Genomic DNA, 18,472 nt, shown 5'->3' on the forward strand with positions numbered 1-18,472 from the left:
CGGGAGGTAAAGAGGGCATTTGCCCTTTCAAGTCCGCCCGGCCGGATTGGATCGACGGCCGAGGGCTTCGGGGCGTTGTCGGGCCCCGGAATCGGTCTTTAGAAACTCGAATTGATGACGATTTGTAGTGACTACCGGTGATCGTTTGCTTGTTGGTTGTCGATGCTTGGTTTGAAAAGTCATTCATTACTCTCTCTTTCTCTCTCTATATATATATGTATATTTTTTCTATTTCTTTCTCTCTTATTTTATTTTATTATGTATATTATAATATATTATATAACATACATATAATATGTCATATATAATATAATATTATACATATATCATAGGATATATATTAGAATATAATATATGATATATATATTATTATAAAATATACTTATTATATGTATTATAATATATTAGAAATAAAGAGAGAAGAATCGGGAAAGAACAAAGAAGGGTCCGACGGAGGTCACGCACAGGTTCGGCGTCGGTGCTTGAAGCGGAGACGGTGACCGGAGTTCGGCTGGAATCGACGAGTTTGACGGTCGGAAGGCTATCGACGTGGTGTAAGGAGGATGGCCTTGGTTCAGCAAGGCTAGGGCACGGCAGCTTCAGTCGCTAGAAGAGGCGGAAATTGGGTTCGGTGGCCGGATTCGCAATGGAAATCTGGTTGGCGGCCGTGGATTTTATTGCTTGTGCGAGAGAGGGCGAGAAGGAACCGTGCGGTTGAGAGAAGCAGAACTGTAAAGCCTGAATTGATTTCCTGTGAGCGCCCCTTCCCCTATAGTTATTTCGTTCTTTTATACATTGAAGTAACAGTTATTCCAACGACGTGGAGGCAACGTGGTCCACGATTGTGATGTTTTGCTGCAACTTATAAAATTTTATTTCATGGTTTATATTTTCCTTGCCGCGAGTAAGAGCCTGAACTTCTTTTTGCAATTCATTATCTTTGCTTTATCATTATAACAGCCTTTAAATATATTTCCATCCATCATTCTCATTTGTATATAGTATTTGGAAGTTTGCTTTGTACAGGTCTTCAATACATTAATATATTATTTTATTAGCTTTATGAGTACTAATAAAATAATATAATTGCAGATTGTCAGAAGACTTAAAGTTCTTCATCTTGAATATTGTCGATTCTTCAAAACGCCCATGAGATGTTCGATGAAATGATTCTTGGAGTTGGTCAAGCTCCAAACAATGCTCCAGTTCATGATTTATTCCTCAAGCATGAAAAATAAAACTACTCAAGCTTGACATATAAATTTAATGAATTAAATTTATGGTCATTTTTATTGAAATCTTATCCACCAATTGATCTTGCAAGCTATGACACAAGTCAATTATAAAACATGAGAGATATCTTAACTTGCTGTGAGGTGCTAGAGCCCTTTAGAGTCCAAACATAACCTTTATTTCTTATCCTTTTTTTTAAAAAAAAAAAAAATTTTATAACAAGATGAATATAAGATTACTAATGAGGGCCACTAGTAATGGTATGTATATGCATTGTTCTGAATCCATTTTCCAAAGAATTTAATCTAGATTATAAAAATAACATCTCTCACTCCTTTATTTATTTATTTATTTTTTTTTAGAGAGATTAGGCTGTCACTATATCTATTGTTCATGAATAATGACAAAGCCGAATACTCGAGTATCATTATGATGTTATTAAATGTTACTAAAAGGGGTAGCTCCATTTTCCATATATAACCAATGTAGAATATCTTTGTTGAGGCGTTCATTGCACTTACTAATTAGTTTCATCTCAAGTGCAATATGATGGCTTTGAGAAAGCATTTTCGCAATCCTCAACTTGATATGTTATTCCAATTATTTATTTTTATTCCAAACAAAATTGCCTCCCAACGAATTTTTTGGAAGTTTTCGCGCAATTAATTCGTTGCAATATTGTTTTAGTAATCTAATTTGCTCAATCCTCTTTCTTTTCTCAGTTGATGGCTTTTGATTGGATCAGGCCTCGTTCGATGCCTGATATAGAGCCATCTGAGGACCATATTTGGAGGGAGATTGACCGATTTGACCACTTCTAGTCTGCTTCCATTAGAGATCGACTGTTATGGCATCAGGAGATGCTGATTGATAGAGATATATATGCTGGGTTGTTTTTTCGGTCACCTCGACTTCCTGCTTTTGAGTCGGAGCTTCCTGTAGGACATGATCCTATAGACTGGGTGATTACCCTTAGACTTCGCCATCATGACGGTGGTTCTTTAGGTCGAACTGTCGAGGGCTTGAGTTATGGTACTCAATATGTATTACAGCCTACTGCAGATCTTGCAGAGCATACTGGCACCATCAGATTGCTTAGTTACAGCCTATCTCGTCATGAGATTGCAGAGCAGCAGTATGAACAGTGTTTGGGAGCCCTTTTAGGATGCTAAAGGGCTATGTTTCATGGGCTCGATATGTCTTGAGAGCTCATCGAAGGGTACTTCAGCAGGCAGGCGTCTACAGAGCTATTTATGCCTCCTTGTTTGATTATAGTCGGCTCTCGTACTCATGGCTTCAGGTACTAGTGGAGCACTGGGATAGTATCACAAACACTTGCTGGATTAGACCGAATGAGATGAAAATTATCCTTTGGGATTTGCATTTGATTTCTGGCCTACCTATTTTGGGTATTCCTTACGAGGAATGCATTCCTCAGGACTATGATTTGTTCAGTCGTCGACCAGTTGGTCACTCGAGGCCGGGAGAGTTTGCTTATTCAGATGGTCTTTATCAAAGTTTGGCGCATTACTACTGCCTTTGTAGACAGAGAGGCCATCGTCGTGTGACTACAGTTTCTTTGGATAGTTGGATTGAGAGTGTTTTGCTCCATGAGGCATATACATTGTTGGTTGCTCAACCTCATGATCCCTTTGGTACAGATCTTCAGTATAATGAGCAGGCTTCAGTTGAGTTTTTTGAGCCTAGTTTAGCAGCAGAAGTTCGACCGGTTACCGTTAGGGGGATTTCAGAGGAGATGTCTTTGGTGGCTTTTGTAGCCACTTAGTTGTGCAGTTTTGTCTTCCCGAGTCAGGACAGATTGTTTCGTCCCAGTACACTTCTGATGGCTAGCTTGATTGCTAGTGGGAGACAGGTTTCTTTAGCCCCAGCCGCACTCGCGCAGATATACCATGGTTTTGGATAGATTTCTGCCTCTTATGGTCGCCGACAGCATATGGTTGAGGTACCATGGAATTATGTCCATGGATGGGTGCATATGCACGTAGAGGGAGCTTTCAGTTGTGCTGAGTCACCGGACTACTATTCAGATTACTTCTTCCCCCTATTGATCCAGTTAGCCAGGGGGATCTCAGCTACTGATAGGGCCCAGATCAGATTGTTTTTCTTTGCACCCTTACTTGTGGCCAGCCGTTTTAGATTGGTTTACAGATCTCCAGTTGGAGGTTTACCCTCCCGAAGTTTAGGAGTTTCACTATTAGATTCTTTGACAGAAAGGGGCAGACCTACTTTGCTTTCCAGGAGCGGCTTTGCACCTATTGCTTCTTACTTGGTCAGCATGAGACCTGGATGGCTTTGTTATAGGAGAGATTGTTCTATAGTTTTGGAGGGGTATAACCCCAATAGAGCAGTGCGACAGTTTGGCTTTGTTCAGGCCACTCCTTTGGATGGACTTCCAGCACTTCCTGGAGTGACAGATCATCGCCATTTGAGCTCTCTTTCGTTTTCAGCTTGTCTTGAGGTGGCCTCCATGACTTGGGCTTTTCTTCTTCGATTTGGGACAAGTTCTCGCTTTTATATTGCACATATAGATGCTCCTACCGGCATTTCACACTTGCGGCTGCTCTGGATTCGACACACCTTTTCCTCCTTCTTTGAGTTAGGCATTCAGAGATACAGTAGAAGGATTAAGGGTACTGGCCAACCGAAGTATTCATCGGGCTTGAGGGATTACACCCCCGCACGTACAAAGTCTTATAAAGTGCAAGATAAAAGGCGAAAGAGGAGTCCTGAACCTACTTATAGGCATGATTGCCCTGGTACGTATATTAGTATTGTTATTTTATTATATATATCTTCTCAAAAATACATATATAATTAAATTATAATACTTGCAGCTGCCTCGCATGGGCGTAGGCCGATTTCTCCTTCTCTAGAGAGGGGTCGACCTAGGAGCAGGACTTCGTACGAGTATACAGGTTACATATTTACCTCAATTGTGTATTATACATTAAATTTAAATAACATATCATATTTAAATATATTTTCTCTGTTTACTTTTCAGCGTCCCAACATGCTCCTGTTGATATACAGGATACTCCCCAAACTTTTCCTGTCTCTCCTATTTTAGAGGCAGCTTGCTTGGATGCTGCACATATTTCTCGAGGCCCATATGAAATTCCTCATACAGATGAAGGTATTCATAAATTTTTTTTTATTTATTAATTGATTAAATAACAAATACCTTTTTTTTTATTAATTGATTAAATAACAAATACCTTTTTTTTTTTTTACATCCTTGCTTACTTAGTAGCCTTTATTTGTTATATACATATATATGATTTTTTTTTTCATTCATATATATATAATGACGGACCAGCGTCTTTTATAGATCACACCGCCGGTAGTCCTAGTGGACTTGTTGTGGAGCTTGTTGTTTCGTCTCCTACTCTTTCAGATTCTACTTGGGTAGTCGTTGGTGACTCGTTGGGAGAGCTTTCACTTGATGATCAATGTACTTGTAGTGGCTCTACCCAGTTACTACCCAGGAGTGATACTGATAACACCACGACGGAGCTAGTCACCCACCCTTCCTTGACTTAGGTGGTCTCAGATTGTTCCTCAGGGGGTTCTTCACCAGACGTTACCTCCCACCAGAGTGGTTGGCGATCTGTAGCTTCTATAGAGGACTCTCAACTTTCAGGTATTATCTTATTTCAAATTAGCATTTCTTATTATATTGTATATATAAATATTTTGTAATGATAACTCCTTTCATGTTCTAGGTTTAGAGCTTTCATGTTTCGAGTCAAGATCTGTGTTTCGAGCTCATCGCTCTTTTAGTCAGCGGTGGCTAAGAGGAGAGCAGTATGCCGTTAGTGCGCTACGAGTTTTACTACGGCGAGTAGACCTTAATGCTTTACCAGACTTGTTTAGTTTTCATATAGAGGCCTGCTTACTTTTGAACTTTGCTGCCTCTTGTGGTCTACGAGATAGCCTTTTGCAGATGTGGGAGCTTTCCTGTCTCACTGTTGAGTTCGGGTTACTTCAGCTAGACTACGCTTCTCGGAGGTTGTCTTACATAATTCTTGCTGATTTAGAGGCTGAGGCCCGAGCTACTTGGGATAGGATGAGGAGAGCTCGTTTTGATTTAGATATTGGATTACAAAATTTGCATCACTGTCAGCGGGACATTTCTGGGGAGCAGATGGTGCTTCTGGGTATAGAAGCTGAGCTCAGAGCTTTGAAATTGAGGGAGATAGTTCTTCTAGAGAGACGTGAGGCGGTTAGAGCAGTGGCTACCCATACCGAGGAGGACTTTTCTTTGATAGCTTCCGAGGTCAAGCATTTGGAGGATAGATTTTCTTTTTTCACTGAGGAGTTTGACTCGGCTCGTCGTCGGTTGGAGCTCGCACAGGAACAGCGAGCGATGTTGGAGGATCGTTTGTTCAGAGTTAGACATCAGATCAGCAACATTCAATTCAGACTTTGACAGCTTCATTACCACATTCATGGTATTTATGCATGTATTTATTTATAATTATGCATTAATTTTATAGTTTATTTTCTTCTTCCTTTTTTTTTATTATTATTATTCTTTTTATAGCTCGACCCTTAGGTTTGTGAGCATAAGAACTTAGCGGTTCAGCCCTTAGGCTTATTAAACTAATGAATTCTAGCTCGACCCTAAGGTTTATGAGCATAAAAGACTTAGCAGTTCGGCCCTTAGGCTTATTGAACCAATGAATTTTAGCTCGACCCTTAGGTTTGTGAGCGTAAAAGACCTCAGCAGTTAACTATAATGATAAATCATTAAGTCAATATGTAGTCTCATGATTTCTTTACATTATTTAGTAAAGGGGTATTTTTTATAAAAAAAAATTGCCTCCTGTATTACAGGAGGGATTATAAGGTATCTATAACATTGCCTCCTATATTTCAAGAGAGAGTATAAGGTATCTATAACATTGCCTCCTATATTTCAAGAGGGAGTATAAGGTATCTTCTACCTTATATGATGATATAGATAAAATTGCCTCCTGTATTACAGGAGGGTGTATGTCATGTGTTCTTTGCATTGCAAAAGAACATGTAAATTTATATCCTACATTGCAGGAATATATGTTAATCATTTCCTATCTTTAGGAAAGATTAAATATTATCTCCTACCTTACAGAGAGATATATAAGTTGCCTCTTGTATTACAGTAGGAGTTTTCATCATAATATTCTATTAATTGAGAGATTATATGTAGTATTTCTTTAGATATTGGCCATTAATTGGTGGCATAGGCCTTTGACCAGAAATATCTATAAGTTGGTATGCCCCTCCTTCATATACCTTTTCGATAATGAAGGGTCCTTCCCATATTGGGTCAAATTTAACACCGACTCGACGATGGGGAATTATGGGTCTTTTACGAACTAGTACAAGTTCACCTTCTTTGAAACTCCTAGGATGGACCATTCGATCATGAGCCCTAGTCATTCGAGCTTTATAGATTTCTAAATTTTGTTGGGCTTGCAGCCTAGTTTCATCTAAAGCTTCAAGTTCTTCCAACCTTAAAAGATCATTCTCTTCTCGGGTTAAGTCGTATTGTATAGCAATACGAAACGACGGTAACTCCACCTCGAGAGGTAATATTGCCTCTGTTCCGAAGACTAGAGAATATGGGGTAGCCTGTGTCGCAGTCTTATAGGTTGTGCGATATGCCCATAAGACTTCGGTTAATTTATCGTGCCATTCTCTCTTATTTTTAGAGAGAATTTTCTTGAGCAGTTTAATCAAAGTTTTGTTAAATGCTTCAGCCAAACCATTGTCTCTTGGGTTATATATCGATGAATAACGCCAGTCTATCTTATGACGCTCTATAAATCGATAAATTTTGGCACTTTTAAAGGAGGTACCATTGTCTGATATAATTCGACGTGGTATTCCAAAACGATAGACAATATTATCTCGGAAGAATTTCATAACATTGTCCGCTTTAACTTCTCTTAGGGGAATTGCTTCAGCCCATTTTGAGAAGTAATCTGTGGCAGCAAGGATGAACCGATGTCCTGAAGAAGAAGGTGGTTCTATAGGACCAATTATATCGGTGCCCCAGCTTTCGAATGGCCAAGATGCTACTGTAGGATGTAACGGGTTAGGAGGCCGGTGTATAACATCAGCATGCACCTGACATTGATGGCACTTTTTAGCATAGTTAAGACAATCCTTAATCATGCTAGGCCAATAATATCCCATGTGTTTAATTTTGATCTTCATTTTTGGTCCAGATTGATGCGCACCGCACAATCCTTCATGGACTTCAGTTATAACTCTTTGGGATTCGTTAGGACCTAAACATCGTAGCCATATTTGGTCAAATGATCTACGATATAATGTCTCATTTACATAAGCATGTCTTAATGCTCTTTTAGCTATTTGTGAGGCAGTAGATTTATTCTCCGGTAATCTACCCTCTTTAAAATATGTAATGAATGGTTTCCTCCAATCATTTTCATCCGATATATATAAGCACTTGAGTATTTCTTTTCCTTCCTCTTCTTGTAAGGAAGCAGGAGATAATGCATGTCTATTCTGGATAGTTATGATGATTGGATCCTCTTGGACATTTGTCATTTCTTTATCTAGTTTTGCCAGCGCATCGGCTTTCCCGTTCTCACCTCGTGTAATCCTAGTTAGGGTTACCTCGGGAATTTGTTCTAGGAGTTTCAAAGCGTACTCACAATATGGGATTAGCTCGGGTTTATTAATTTTAAAAGCACATGCTATTTGCTTAATTATAAGTTGAGAATCTCCATAAATATGAAGTTTATGAATTTGCATGCTAATTGCAAGCTCAAGACCTGCTATTAAAGCTTCATATTCAGCTTCATTATTAGTGCGAGGTTCAATTAAGCTATATGAGTATCGCAATATACCGCCTTGTGGGGTTACAAATATAAGGCCAATGCCTACCTGAACTATTGGGAGTTTAGGTGGTCGGGCTGGTTTTATTGATGAAGCTCCATCAAAATAGAGCTCCCATTCTCGTAGATGTATTCTCTCTTCCACTTCGAGTATCTGCTCATCTGGCAGCTCATCATTAAGTGGAGAATCTACAGGTAATGGATGAGCAGCTAGAAAATCAGCTAGTGCCTGCCCTTTTATAGCCTTTTGTGGCATGTAGGTTATATCAAATTGCATTAGCAACACCGTCCATCTAGCTAGACGACCCGTTAGAGTGGGTCTAGTCATTAAAAACTTTAATGGATCTATTTTAGATATTAATGTTATCTTATGAGATACCAAATGGCATAACCTTGTAACAATATATGCCTATAGGAGTTCGAAAGGCAGTATGCTTTTCATCTTCTGGGTCCATTTTAATCTGATTATAACCCGACGATCCATCCATAAATGAGAACATATCGTGGTTCGACGTGTTATCGACCATAAGTTCTGCATTAGGGAGTGAGAAATCATCCTTCGGGCATGCCTTATTCAAATCCCGATAGTCAATGCACATACGAATTTGACCATTTTTCTTCTTTACTGGGACGATGTTGGCAATCCAGTCAGCATATTTTTCTTCCCGAATAAAGTCAGCTTCAATGAGCTTTTTAGTTTCAGCGATCACTTGCTCTTCAATCTCAAGTCGCATTCGCCTAGGTGCCTGTTTGATAGGTTGTACTTTAGCGTTGATAGAGAGCTTATGCACTGCCACCTCTGGTGATAAACCAGGCATTTCAGTGTAATTCCATGCAAAACAATCTTTATACTCAATAAGAAGCACTTTTAGCTCTTCTGCTTTATCGTGCGGAAGATTCGCACTAATAAAGGTTGGCTTTGGCTCATCTTCTGTACCCAAATTTATCTTCTTGAGTTCATCCACAGTAGCCTGACCACCTTCTTCAAATTCTTTTGGAGCTTCTTTCAGATCTACTATTAGATCTTCAACTTGATTTTCGAGTTCGGGCTGTCCCTCCTCTTTATCTGTTATGTTGTAGGAGGTTGCATATGTTAGACGCGGACGTTGGGGGTACTCAAGATAATGGTAGGATGCTTCTCGTGTGAGACATGAATGTCGAGCATATCCAAGCCCCCATGTTGTAGACAAACCATGACCAATAGGTTTTTGTGCATGCTCGTTGTGCCATAGTTCTCTGAAATAACGAGCTCGTTTATTTGTTTGCACAAAGAAGACATTTTTCTCCATGAGCTTTCTCATGATGGGTGAAGGATATTGAGGAATAATTATCCACATATCTTCATAATCCCACTCATCTTCATTTTCTATTTCATGAGCAATATGACGTGGTATCACCTTTGATTCGTAGAAAAGGGATCCACGTTCATTAAGACCCCTTTGGGGAGGGACATAGAATGTCTTTAACATTCCTATGTTTGTATTTATCGTGGTAGTCAATGTTTTAGAATGTGCCACTAGCATAGGTACTATTTTGATGATATTTGTGGATATTTTTTCTTCAGATACCCTTATCATCGAAATTGACATATTTTTCAATTTCTTAGATATAGAACTGGGTTCTGGATTCCTTTCCTCTGGAAATTCTGTAGTACTTTTGGGCTGATAAAGAAATTCTTCTTCTTCCTCTATACTTGATTTGCTCGAACACCGCACTTTATTTGCATGACCAGCTTTATAATCCAAAGGGATGGCTGATAGTTCACTCTTTCTTTTCCTTATGATTAGGGGTTTGAAAGTTGCAGAGATACTATCATCCTCTTCAGTATCACTACCGAGGTGAGGTACTGAGTAGATTTTCTTCAGTTTATCCTTTCCTTTATCCTTTGGTTTTCCTTTATCCAGTGTAGTAACCTGGATTCTCGGAAGATTACTACCTTCTAGCTTTTGTGCTATAAAGTACTTGGCATCATCGTAGATTTTGACTTCGTGTACCAAGAACGGTTGTTCATCACCATCGATGCGATGTTCTTCATTATCCCAATTGTACTTCATACATTGATGAAGTGTTGAAGGCACTATGCCATATTCGTGGAGCCATGGTCTTCCGAGAAGTGCCTTGTATGATGTATTGGAATCAATTATGTGGAATCTTGCCTCTATATGCAGCTCTCTAAAACTTAGAGGTAAAACCACTGATCCCAAAGTTCTTTGCCCTTGTTCATTGAATCCTTGCAGGAACACAGTGCTTTTAGTTAGGTATTGAACATCCAAGGCTAATCCTTTGAGCGTTCTGAGGCTCATTAGATTGACAGAGGAACCTGGATCGATCAAAATTCTGTTAATTTCTGTGTTGTTACTCTCTGCAGTGACATATAATGGTAGATTATGATCTGCAATTCCCAGGAGCAAATCACTATCGCAGAAAGTAACTGTAGCATTATTTTGTGTATATAAGGCTTCTTTTAGGCTTTGCTCGGCAAAGAACGCCTCATACTGCTCAAGATTTTGCAAGGCTTTGATGAGTGTGTCCCTAAGGTCTTTGGACATAATAAGGGCATCGTATATACTCAGCAATGCAGGCAGCTTGCGAAAATGAGATAGGATGTTATAATCCACATTTGCATTAGCCTCTTTAGGCTTAGGTGGATCTTGAGGCATAGCCGCTTGATTGAGCTGGATATTCCTATCCTGCTCTTTTCCCTTCTTCTGGGATGGAGGAAGAATTTGTTTTCCACTTCTTAATTGAATTTGCATCACCTCTTCAGATGAGTCATCCTCAACATGAGAATCTTTTGTGTTCGCTACTTCTTCAGCTTCTTCTGAATCTGAGCTGCTTCCAAGTTTTGGGCAGCTAGTTTTAAGAGTTATTTTATTCTTATTTTTGTTATCCTGAAAACACAGTTCTTCATCTGAGTCCGTAAATGGTGATGCCATACGACATGTTTCTTTAGGACCAACTTTTGAATTGGTCTTTTGAAGATTGAGAGGTCTACCTCGTCCTTTCTCATTTCTTCCACCTTTTTGGCTTATAACTCGACAAGTTTCTCTTGGAATATTCGTCTCTTCTTCAGATTCTGAGTCGAGGTGTAAGTTAGTCATATAATCCTCCAATATGATGGGTCTTCTAGGAGGTTGTTGGTATTCCTCGATTGAATCGATGTACCGCTGGATTTCAGTCTTCTGTTTCGATAATCTCTTCTTCATTCTTCTTCGAGATCTAGAAGTAGAAGCTTTTCCTCCTTGGTCCTTGTAATATTTCAAATGTTTCTTTGTAGTTGATGTAGACTCCTCTTCAATCGACTCCTGTAAGTGAAGGAGTCTTGGATCCACTTCTAATTCTAGAGCGTTCTTTCGACGAATGCCCTGAATGGCCAAAAGGACTTTCATTATTTGTTTGGACTTTTTTGATATGTAGGTCTCCCAACCTCCCTCTTCTTGTTGGGGTTCTTTTCCTACATCTTCTTGGCATAAGATAGAAGAAATGACATTAGTCTTCTCTCGCTTGGGATTTGTTAATACACTATCTGACAGTGTCAATTCGCCATTTTGGTAGCATCACTCTACCCAACCTTTGAATACAAAATAGTCCTCGATGGGGTGACTAACAATCCGGTGGTATGGACAGTAGTTCAGGTCATTAATCATACCAGCCTGTTCTGGTCGGCGAGACTCTGGTAGCTGTAAGCCAATTTTGAGTGCATGTCGGAAGATTTTGCCAATACAATCTCTCTTAAAAGAGTACAACTTATTAATCTTCTCCTGTAAGGTAGGGGTTGTCGGCTTTTCTTTCACTTGTTTTGCTATTTTAGGCACAATTGCTTCCCCTTTCTCCTTTTTATCTGGAGGAGAAGTAAATGTTGTATTTACTTCATCTCGTTTTGAATCATAAATTCTGGGTTGTTTGCCTTTACTAGCGGTATTGTTGTTATAGTTGTAGGTGATGCCCCTAGGCTTGGGCAGCCTCTCGAACTTAGCTACACGATCTAATAATTCTTGGAAACTATTGATCGTAGCCATTGCTAAGTAAGGAGCCATATGATCATCAATATTTCCAAGAAGGAGTTCCACAACATGTTTTTCGGTCAGTTGCTGCTCACATCTCATGTTGAGGTTCCTCCATCTTGTGATATATTTGGTAACAGACTCGTCCTTCTTTCTTCTTTCAAGGGCGAGATCTGCAATCGTCACCTTCTTTGTGGCACTGGCGAACCTTTTGACGAATATCGTTTTGAGCTCAGCGAATGTCTTAATTGAGTCATTTGGTAACTCGGCATACCATTCGAAAGCTGTGCTTGTAAGGCTACTAACAAATTGGCGCAGCAACAATGCGTCATTTCCTCTAGTGTTACCACAGGTGGCCTTAAATTGGGCCAAATGTTGCCTAGGGTTCTCTGTACCAGAAAATGTTTTGAATTAAGGTACCACATATCCTTTAGGATATTTTACGTGGTCGTATTCTATGGGATACGGGCGGCCAGTACCCACTAGAGCTTCAGCAGTTTCAGCAGCAATAACTGCTTTCACTTTTTGATTAATGAGGTTTTCAATTTGGGTCTTGTTAACTATTTCATCTTCTTTGAATGTTGTCAGTATCGGCTCTTGTACCTCTACTTCTTGATTAGGCACTTCTGGATTAGGAGCAGCCCGAATACCTGAAGTACCCACATTCTCTTGGGTATTTACATGTTGTGATCTACCAAGTGCGGTCACTAGACCAAGTTGCCCAAGTAGTTCTTTCATCATGAAGTTCATCTCATCAAGACGAACATTTAATTGAGCAATCTCCTGGTCTTTTCCCCGCTGGAGAGATTGCATTTCTTGCTGCAATCTTCTTACAGCTTCACTAGCCTCCTCTTCCTCCACCTCTTCTGATTGGGGAGGTGTCGTATTTGCAGGCATTACTTGCTCTTGCATACCCTGTGTTTGTTCTTCATTTTGGAGATTTGCAACTGCATTTTGACGGGTTTGCATTCTTTGGCCAGGCTGCTCAGAAGTCTGGCTTATCACTCGAACAGTTTCAACATCCATAGGATCAACCTCTTTTGTTTTTCCACCATACTCATCATCGGGAGAAGCCTTTTCATCCCAATGATTGACATTGCAGTCATCTTCGACCTCATATTCTTCTTCTGGCCGATTTCGACGCCTCCAGTGGATTATGGGAGAATCAGGGCTGCTTTTATACATAACAGCCTTTCCCTTATCAGCTAGGGTAGGCCTGACAGGGGATTCCTTATCAAAATGTGACCTTTGGTCACAATTCTTTGGCGACATTTTACGAGCTTGGCTCTCATGTTTGCCTTTAAAAATATTCATTTGTTTGGGCTCTTTTGGTACCCAAACCCGTTGGCTATTTCCATTGAACTTCGAATAATTTACCCTAGGCAGAGGGTAATATCGGTTACTCGGACCGACAAGTTCCTTTGCAGGAATCAACCTATAATACGGTTGAAGGGGTCTTTGTCTGTAGCCTTCATGGCTAAGATTACCATAAGATTTTCCCACTTGCTTTCTTTCAAATCTTAGGCGTTGTCTAGGCTCCGTAACTTTTGGATTAAAGAAATGAGGAAGCACCCTATTACTTCCTCGATAAGGTTTCTTTGAAACCTCATTCTTCCAAGAATTTCTTGAAGTTGGAATGAGATCTTCGTTCAACAACTTCTTCCAATCCCTCGTCAGCTTTCTATTCTTCATTGCTTTCAATAATTTGTGAAGATGGGAAGAGAGTGATTCTTTCTTTGCTGGTTGCTGCAGTGGTTGGTTAGAAGTCTCCCAAAAAGACTTCTTCAACTCACCTCGGGCATTATTACGTTTCACCCATCTTAATGGTTCGAAACCATTACGAATGGGTATGTTTGCCTCTGGTTGAGGCAGTGGTTGCTGATTTAGGGTGGGAATATTGACCCATCCATTAGCTCTAAGATGAGCATTGGCTTTCCTTCTAGTCTTTCTTGACAGCTTGACACCAGAGGTAGAGGCTTCATCATCGTGCCTCCCATGAATGAAAATAGCTTTCTCAGGAATTTCAGCTTCATTCCTCTTCATATTAGTCATATCAATGATAAAAGATTTCAGCTTAGGCTCGAGAGCCCTTCTTTTGGCCAACAGGGGCACCTTATTGTTAATGTTGAAAGCCTTATCAGTATCAGGCTTCTTGTAGTGAACATCAGATTTGTTCACATTTCGGTCAGCATAATCAGCAGTAACTTGTCTTGCCCTGGGCTTAAAAGCCTTCTTCTTTGCCGGAGGGGCTACAGTAGGTGCAACTGACAATCTTGAAAATACAGTAGGTCTTGGTGCAATAGCATTCTGAGTGATCATCTCCCTGGTTGGTGCAGCTTCACTAGGAAGGAACTTAAACACTTCGGAAATAGTTCCGAATTGCAGTGTGGCACCATCTCGACTAGTGTCTATCACAGTTTGGGGGAACTGGACGCGTGATCCTTCCCCAAGCTTAATAGTCATCATACTTTTCACAGGTGACATTTCAGCAACCTGTAATAGAACTTACAGGGATTAGAGTCAACCTGATTTCTATTGCACAAGAAAATATTACTTCATGAAAAAGCATGTATATATATGTATATATGAATATATTTCATCCAAAGATGGAGAGAGAAGTAATGCCCAGTGGAGTCGCCAGAAATCTGTTCGCTCCAGAAAAATCGTCTTAATTTAAAAAAAATAAAGAATGTGAACCCCGCTCTCACGAACTTATGGGTTCTCTTTAATTTTTCTGGAGGTAGATTGAGTTTAACAATTAACTAGATTTCCCCTGAGAGTAACATCAGGGTTTATTTAGATCTGGGTTCTACTTCCTATGAGCGCAAGCCCTCATAGTTAATTACCCCTTCTAACGCATTAGAAGAGCACTCTCGATTAAGGATGAAATATATTTAGCTTTGTACAAGAAGTGTGAGAATGTGCAATAGATATTTAAATTTAGTTATGGGGGTATGAAGGTACACCCGATCAAGATCCCATGGTTCCGTCATCCCGGGCATACCGTGAGTTCAGTCTACCAACACTAACAACCATTGGTTGTAGTGTCCAGGGAATCTGATTAACAGCCATGGGTTGCCTCCTCTCAGGGATCCCGAATAGACTGAAGTGGATATGTGTGAATTTTTAATTTAGTTTAGTTTAGTTTGAGTTGGGGCTTATGGCTTCCTTAAAAGTTTCCCGTTAATTTGTTTAGTTTGGGGCTTATGGCTCCAATTAGGAATTGCCCGTATGATTTGATTTGGATAGGGGCTTATGGCTTTCATTTTTGAAAGTGGCCCTGATAGTGGGACTTACGACCTCTATTAGATGTGGCCCATAGAATTTTGGTTGGGTAGGTCTTATGGCTTCCTTAAAAGTTGCCTAGTGATGGGTCTTACGACTTAACCCTATAAGCTAAGTGGCCCGAGTGATTTAATTATTTTTGATTATAGGGTCGTTCACTTAGAAGTTTTCTAACATATGGGTCTTATTGCTTCACTTAGAAGTAACCCAAAATAGCGGGTCTTACAACTTAGTCATATAGACCAAGATGCCCAAAGGGATTTGAGTTTTGATTATAGGGTCGTTCGTTTAGAAATTCCCTAAACACAACAGTCTTACATACATGCGTCGGGGCGTTGTCGGGCCCCGGAATCGGTCTTTAGAAACTCGAATTGATGACGATTTGTAGTGACTACCGGTGATCGTTTGCTTGTTGGTTGTCGATGCTTGGTTTGAAAAGTCATTCATTACTCTCTCTTTCTCTCTCTATATATATATGTATATTTTTTCTATTTCTTTCTCTCTTATTTTATTTTATTATGTATATTATAATATATTATATAACATACATATAAAATGTCATATATAATATAATATTATACATATATCATAGGATATATATTAGAATATAATATATGATATATATATTATTATAAAATATACTTATTATATGTATTATAATATATTAGAAATAAAGAGAGAAGAATAGGGAAAGAACAAAGAAGGGTCCGACGGAGGTCACGCACAGGTTCGGCGTCGGTGCTTGAAGCGGAGACGGTGACAGGAGTTCGGCTGGAATCGACGAGTTTGACGGTCGGAAGGCTATCAACGTGGTGTAAGGAGGATGGCCTTGGTTCAGCAAGGCTAGGGCACGGCAGCTTCAGTCACTAGAAGAGGCGGAAATTGGGTTCGGTGGCCGGATTCGCAATGGAAATCTGGTTGGCGGCCGTGGATTTTATTGCTTGTGCGAGAGAGGGCGAGAAGGAACCGTGCGATTGAGAGAAGCAGAACTGGAAAGCCTGAATTGATTTCCTGTGAGCGCCCCTTCCCCTATATTTATTTCATTCTTTTATACATTGAAGTAACAGTTATTCCAACGACGTGGAGGCAACGTGGTCCACGATTGTGATGGTTTGCTGCAACTTATAAAATTTTATTTCATGGTTTATATTTTCCTTGCCGCGAGTAAGAGCCTGAACTTCTTTTTGCAATTCATTATCTTTGCTTTATCATTATAACAGCCTTTAAATATATTTCCATCCATCATTCTCATTTGTATATAGTATTTGGAAGTTAGCTTTGTACAGGTCTTCAATACATTAATATATTATTTTATTAGCTTTATGAGTACTAATAAAATAATATAATTGCAGATTGTCAGAAGACTTAAAGTTCTTCATCTTGAATATTGTCGATTCTTCAAAACGCCCATAAGATGTTTGATGAAATGATTCTTGGAGTTGGTCAAACTCCAAACAATGCTCCAGTTCAGGATTTATTCCTCAAGCATGAAAAATAAAACTACTCAAGCTTGACATATAAATTTAATGAATTAAATTTATGGTCATTTTAATTGAAATCTTATCCACCAATTGATCTTGCAAGCTATGACACAAGTCAATTATAAAACATGAGAGATCTCTTAACTTGCTGTGAGGTGCTAAAGCCCTTTAGAGTCCAAACATAACCTTTATTTCTTATCTTTTTTTTTTTTTTTTTTTTTTTTTTTTTTTTTTTTTTTTTTTTTTTTATAACAAGATGAATATAAGATTACTAATGAGGGCCATTAGTAATGGTATGTAAATGCATTGTTCTGAATCCATTTTTCAAAGAATTTAATCTAGACTATAAAAATAACATCTCTCACTCCTTTATTTATTTATTTATTTATTTTTTAGAGAGATTAGGCTGTCACTATATCTATTGTTCATGAATAATGACAAAGCCGAATACTCGAGTATCATTATGATGTTATTAAATGTTACTAAAAGGGGTAGCTCCATTTTCCATATATAACCAATGTAGAATATCTTTGTTGAGGCGTTCATTGCACTTACTAATTAGTTTCATCTCAAGTGCAATATGATGGCTTTGAGAAAGCATTTTCGCAATCCTCAACTTGATATGTTATTCCAATTATTTATTTTTATTCCAAACAAGGACTTAGCCCATTTTTGACAGCTATATTACTCACCACCACCGGCAGCATGACCAAGACATATCCTAGTTCAATGCTAAGTTTACTACGATAGCAGTTACTTTCAGCAGGCTCCACCACCTCCACCTCCATCTGATGATCAGGATCCCTCATTTCTGTTGTTTTAGTCTCTATTTTATGTAGATTGCTTTCTTTTTTATATTATGTTTTCAGTTGCTTTAGTTTGTGTTTTTAGTTTCCTCCTCCTTTTTGATATGTCAAAAGGGGGAGTAGTATGTTTGTACTTGTTCTTGTAGTATGTTTGTACTTATTATGTTCGAAAATTTGAAAGCTTGTTTAGTTTTACATTACTGTTTTAAAATTGATTATCGATATGTTTGCCATCATCAAAAAGTGGGAGATGGTTACAAACCTATTTTTTGGATTGTGATTTTGATGATAGCAAACAAATCTTGTTTCACTAAAGCTGCCTTTACTACTGACATTTTCAGGATTCAAAGATCGGATGGAAATTGAAATCAGCTCAAGACTGGGTAAATTATGGTTGAGTTAGTCTATAATTTTCTTTTTTCTTTCTTGAGTCAATTGTAAATGTTTAAAGTGACTGATGTTAAGTAACCCTACACACACACTTGAGAGATTTAGAACTTGTGTTTTTACTCACATCGTCCCGGACGATATTTATATCATCCTAGATGATCGAGTTCAAAACCAAAGATCTAATCAGGATTTTGGTTAAGGCAGCCATAATTAACTAATCAGCCTGGATGATACATGTATCGGCTAGGACGATATGCTCAATACAGCAAAAAATTTCCACCATTATCTATTTAGATATTCTGTATTTTTGGAAATCGACCAGGATGATTCCTTCATCGGCCTGGACGATATTGTATAATTATGCCTAAATTGATCCAGCAATTATGGGAGTAATTAAGGTT

General features: G+C 38.9%; 1 protein-coding gene across 5 annotated transcripts; it reads left to right on the forward strand.

Annotated features, from left to right (window-relative positions):
- The first annotated feature begins 307 nt into the window (after positions 1 to 307).
- On the forward strand, positions 308 to 17,797 carry LOC110097647. 5 transcript variants are annotated; one of them, XM_028696343.1, is made up of 7 exons: positions 308 to 753; positions 1,956 to 4,010; positions 4,089 to 4,169; positions 4,256 to 4,387; positions 4,583 to 4,894; positions 4,977 to 5,705; positions 17,555 to 17,797. In XM_028696343.1, exons 2-5 carry the CDS (start codon positions 3,188 to 3,190, stop codon positions 4,792 to 4,794), a joined length of 1,248 nt encoding a protein of 415 aa, XP_028552176.1. In that variant the 5' UTR covers positions 308 to 753; positions 1,956 to 3,187; the 3' UTR covers positions 4,795 to 4,894; positions 4,977 to 5,705; positions 17,555 to 17,797. The 5 variants fall into 5 exon arrangements, with proteins under 5 accessions (XP_028552176.1, XP_028552175.1, XP_020679811.1 ...); XM_028696342.1 differs by lacking the exon at positions 17,555 to 17,797 and adding an exon at positions 16,747 to 17,114; XM_020824152.2 differs by lacking the exon at positions 17,555 to 17,797 and adding an exon at positions 16,747 to 17,114 and having other exon boundaries at positions 1,979 to 4,010.
- The last annotated feature ends 675 nt before the right edge of the window (positions 17,798 to 18,472 follow it).

The sequence above is a fragment of the Dendrobium catenatum genome, unplaced genomic scaffold (assembly GCF_001605985.2).
Source record: "Dendrobium catenatum unplaced genomic scaffold, ASM160598v2 fragScaff_scaffold_734, whole genome shotgun sequence".
NCBI classification, from domain to species: domain Eukaryota; kingdom Viridiplantae; phylum Streptophyta; class Magnoliopsida; order Asparagales; family Orchidaceae; genus Dendrobium; species Dendrobium catenatum.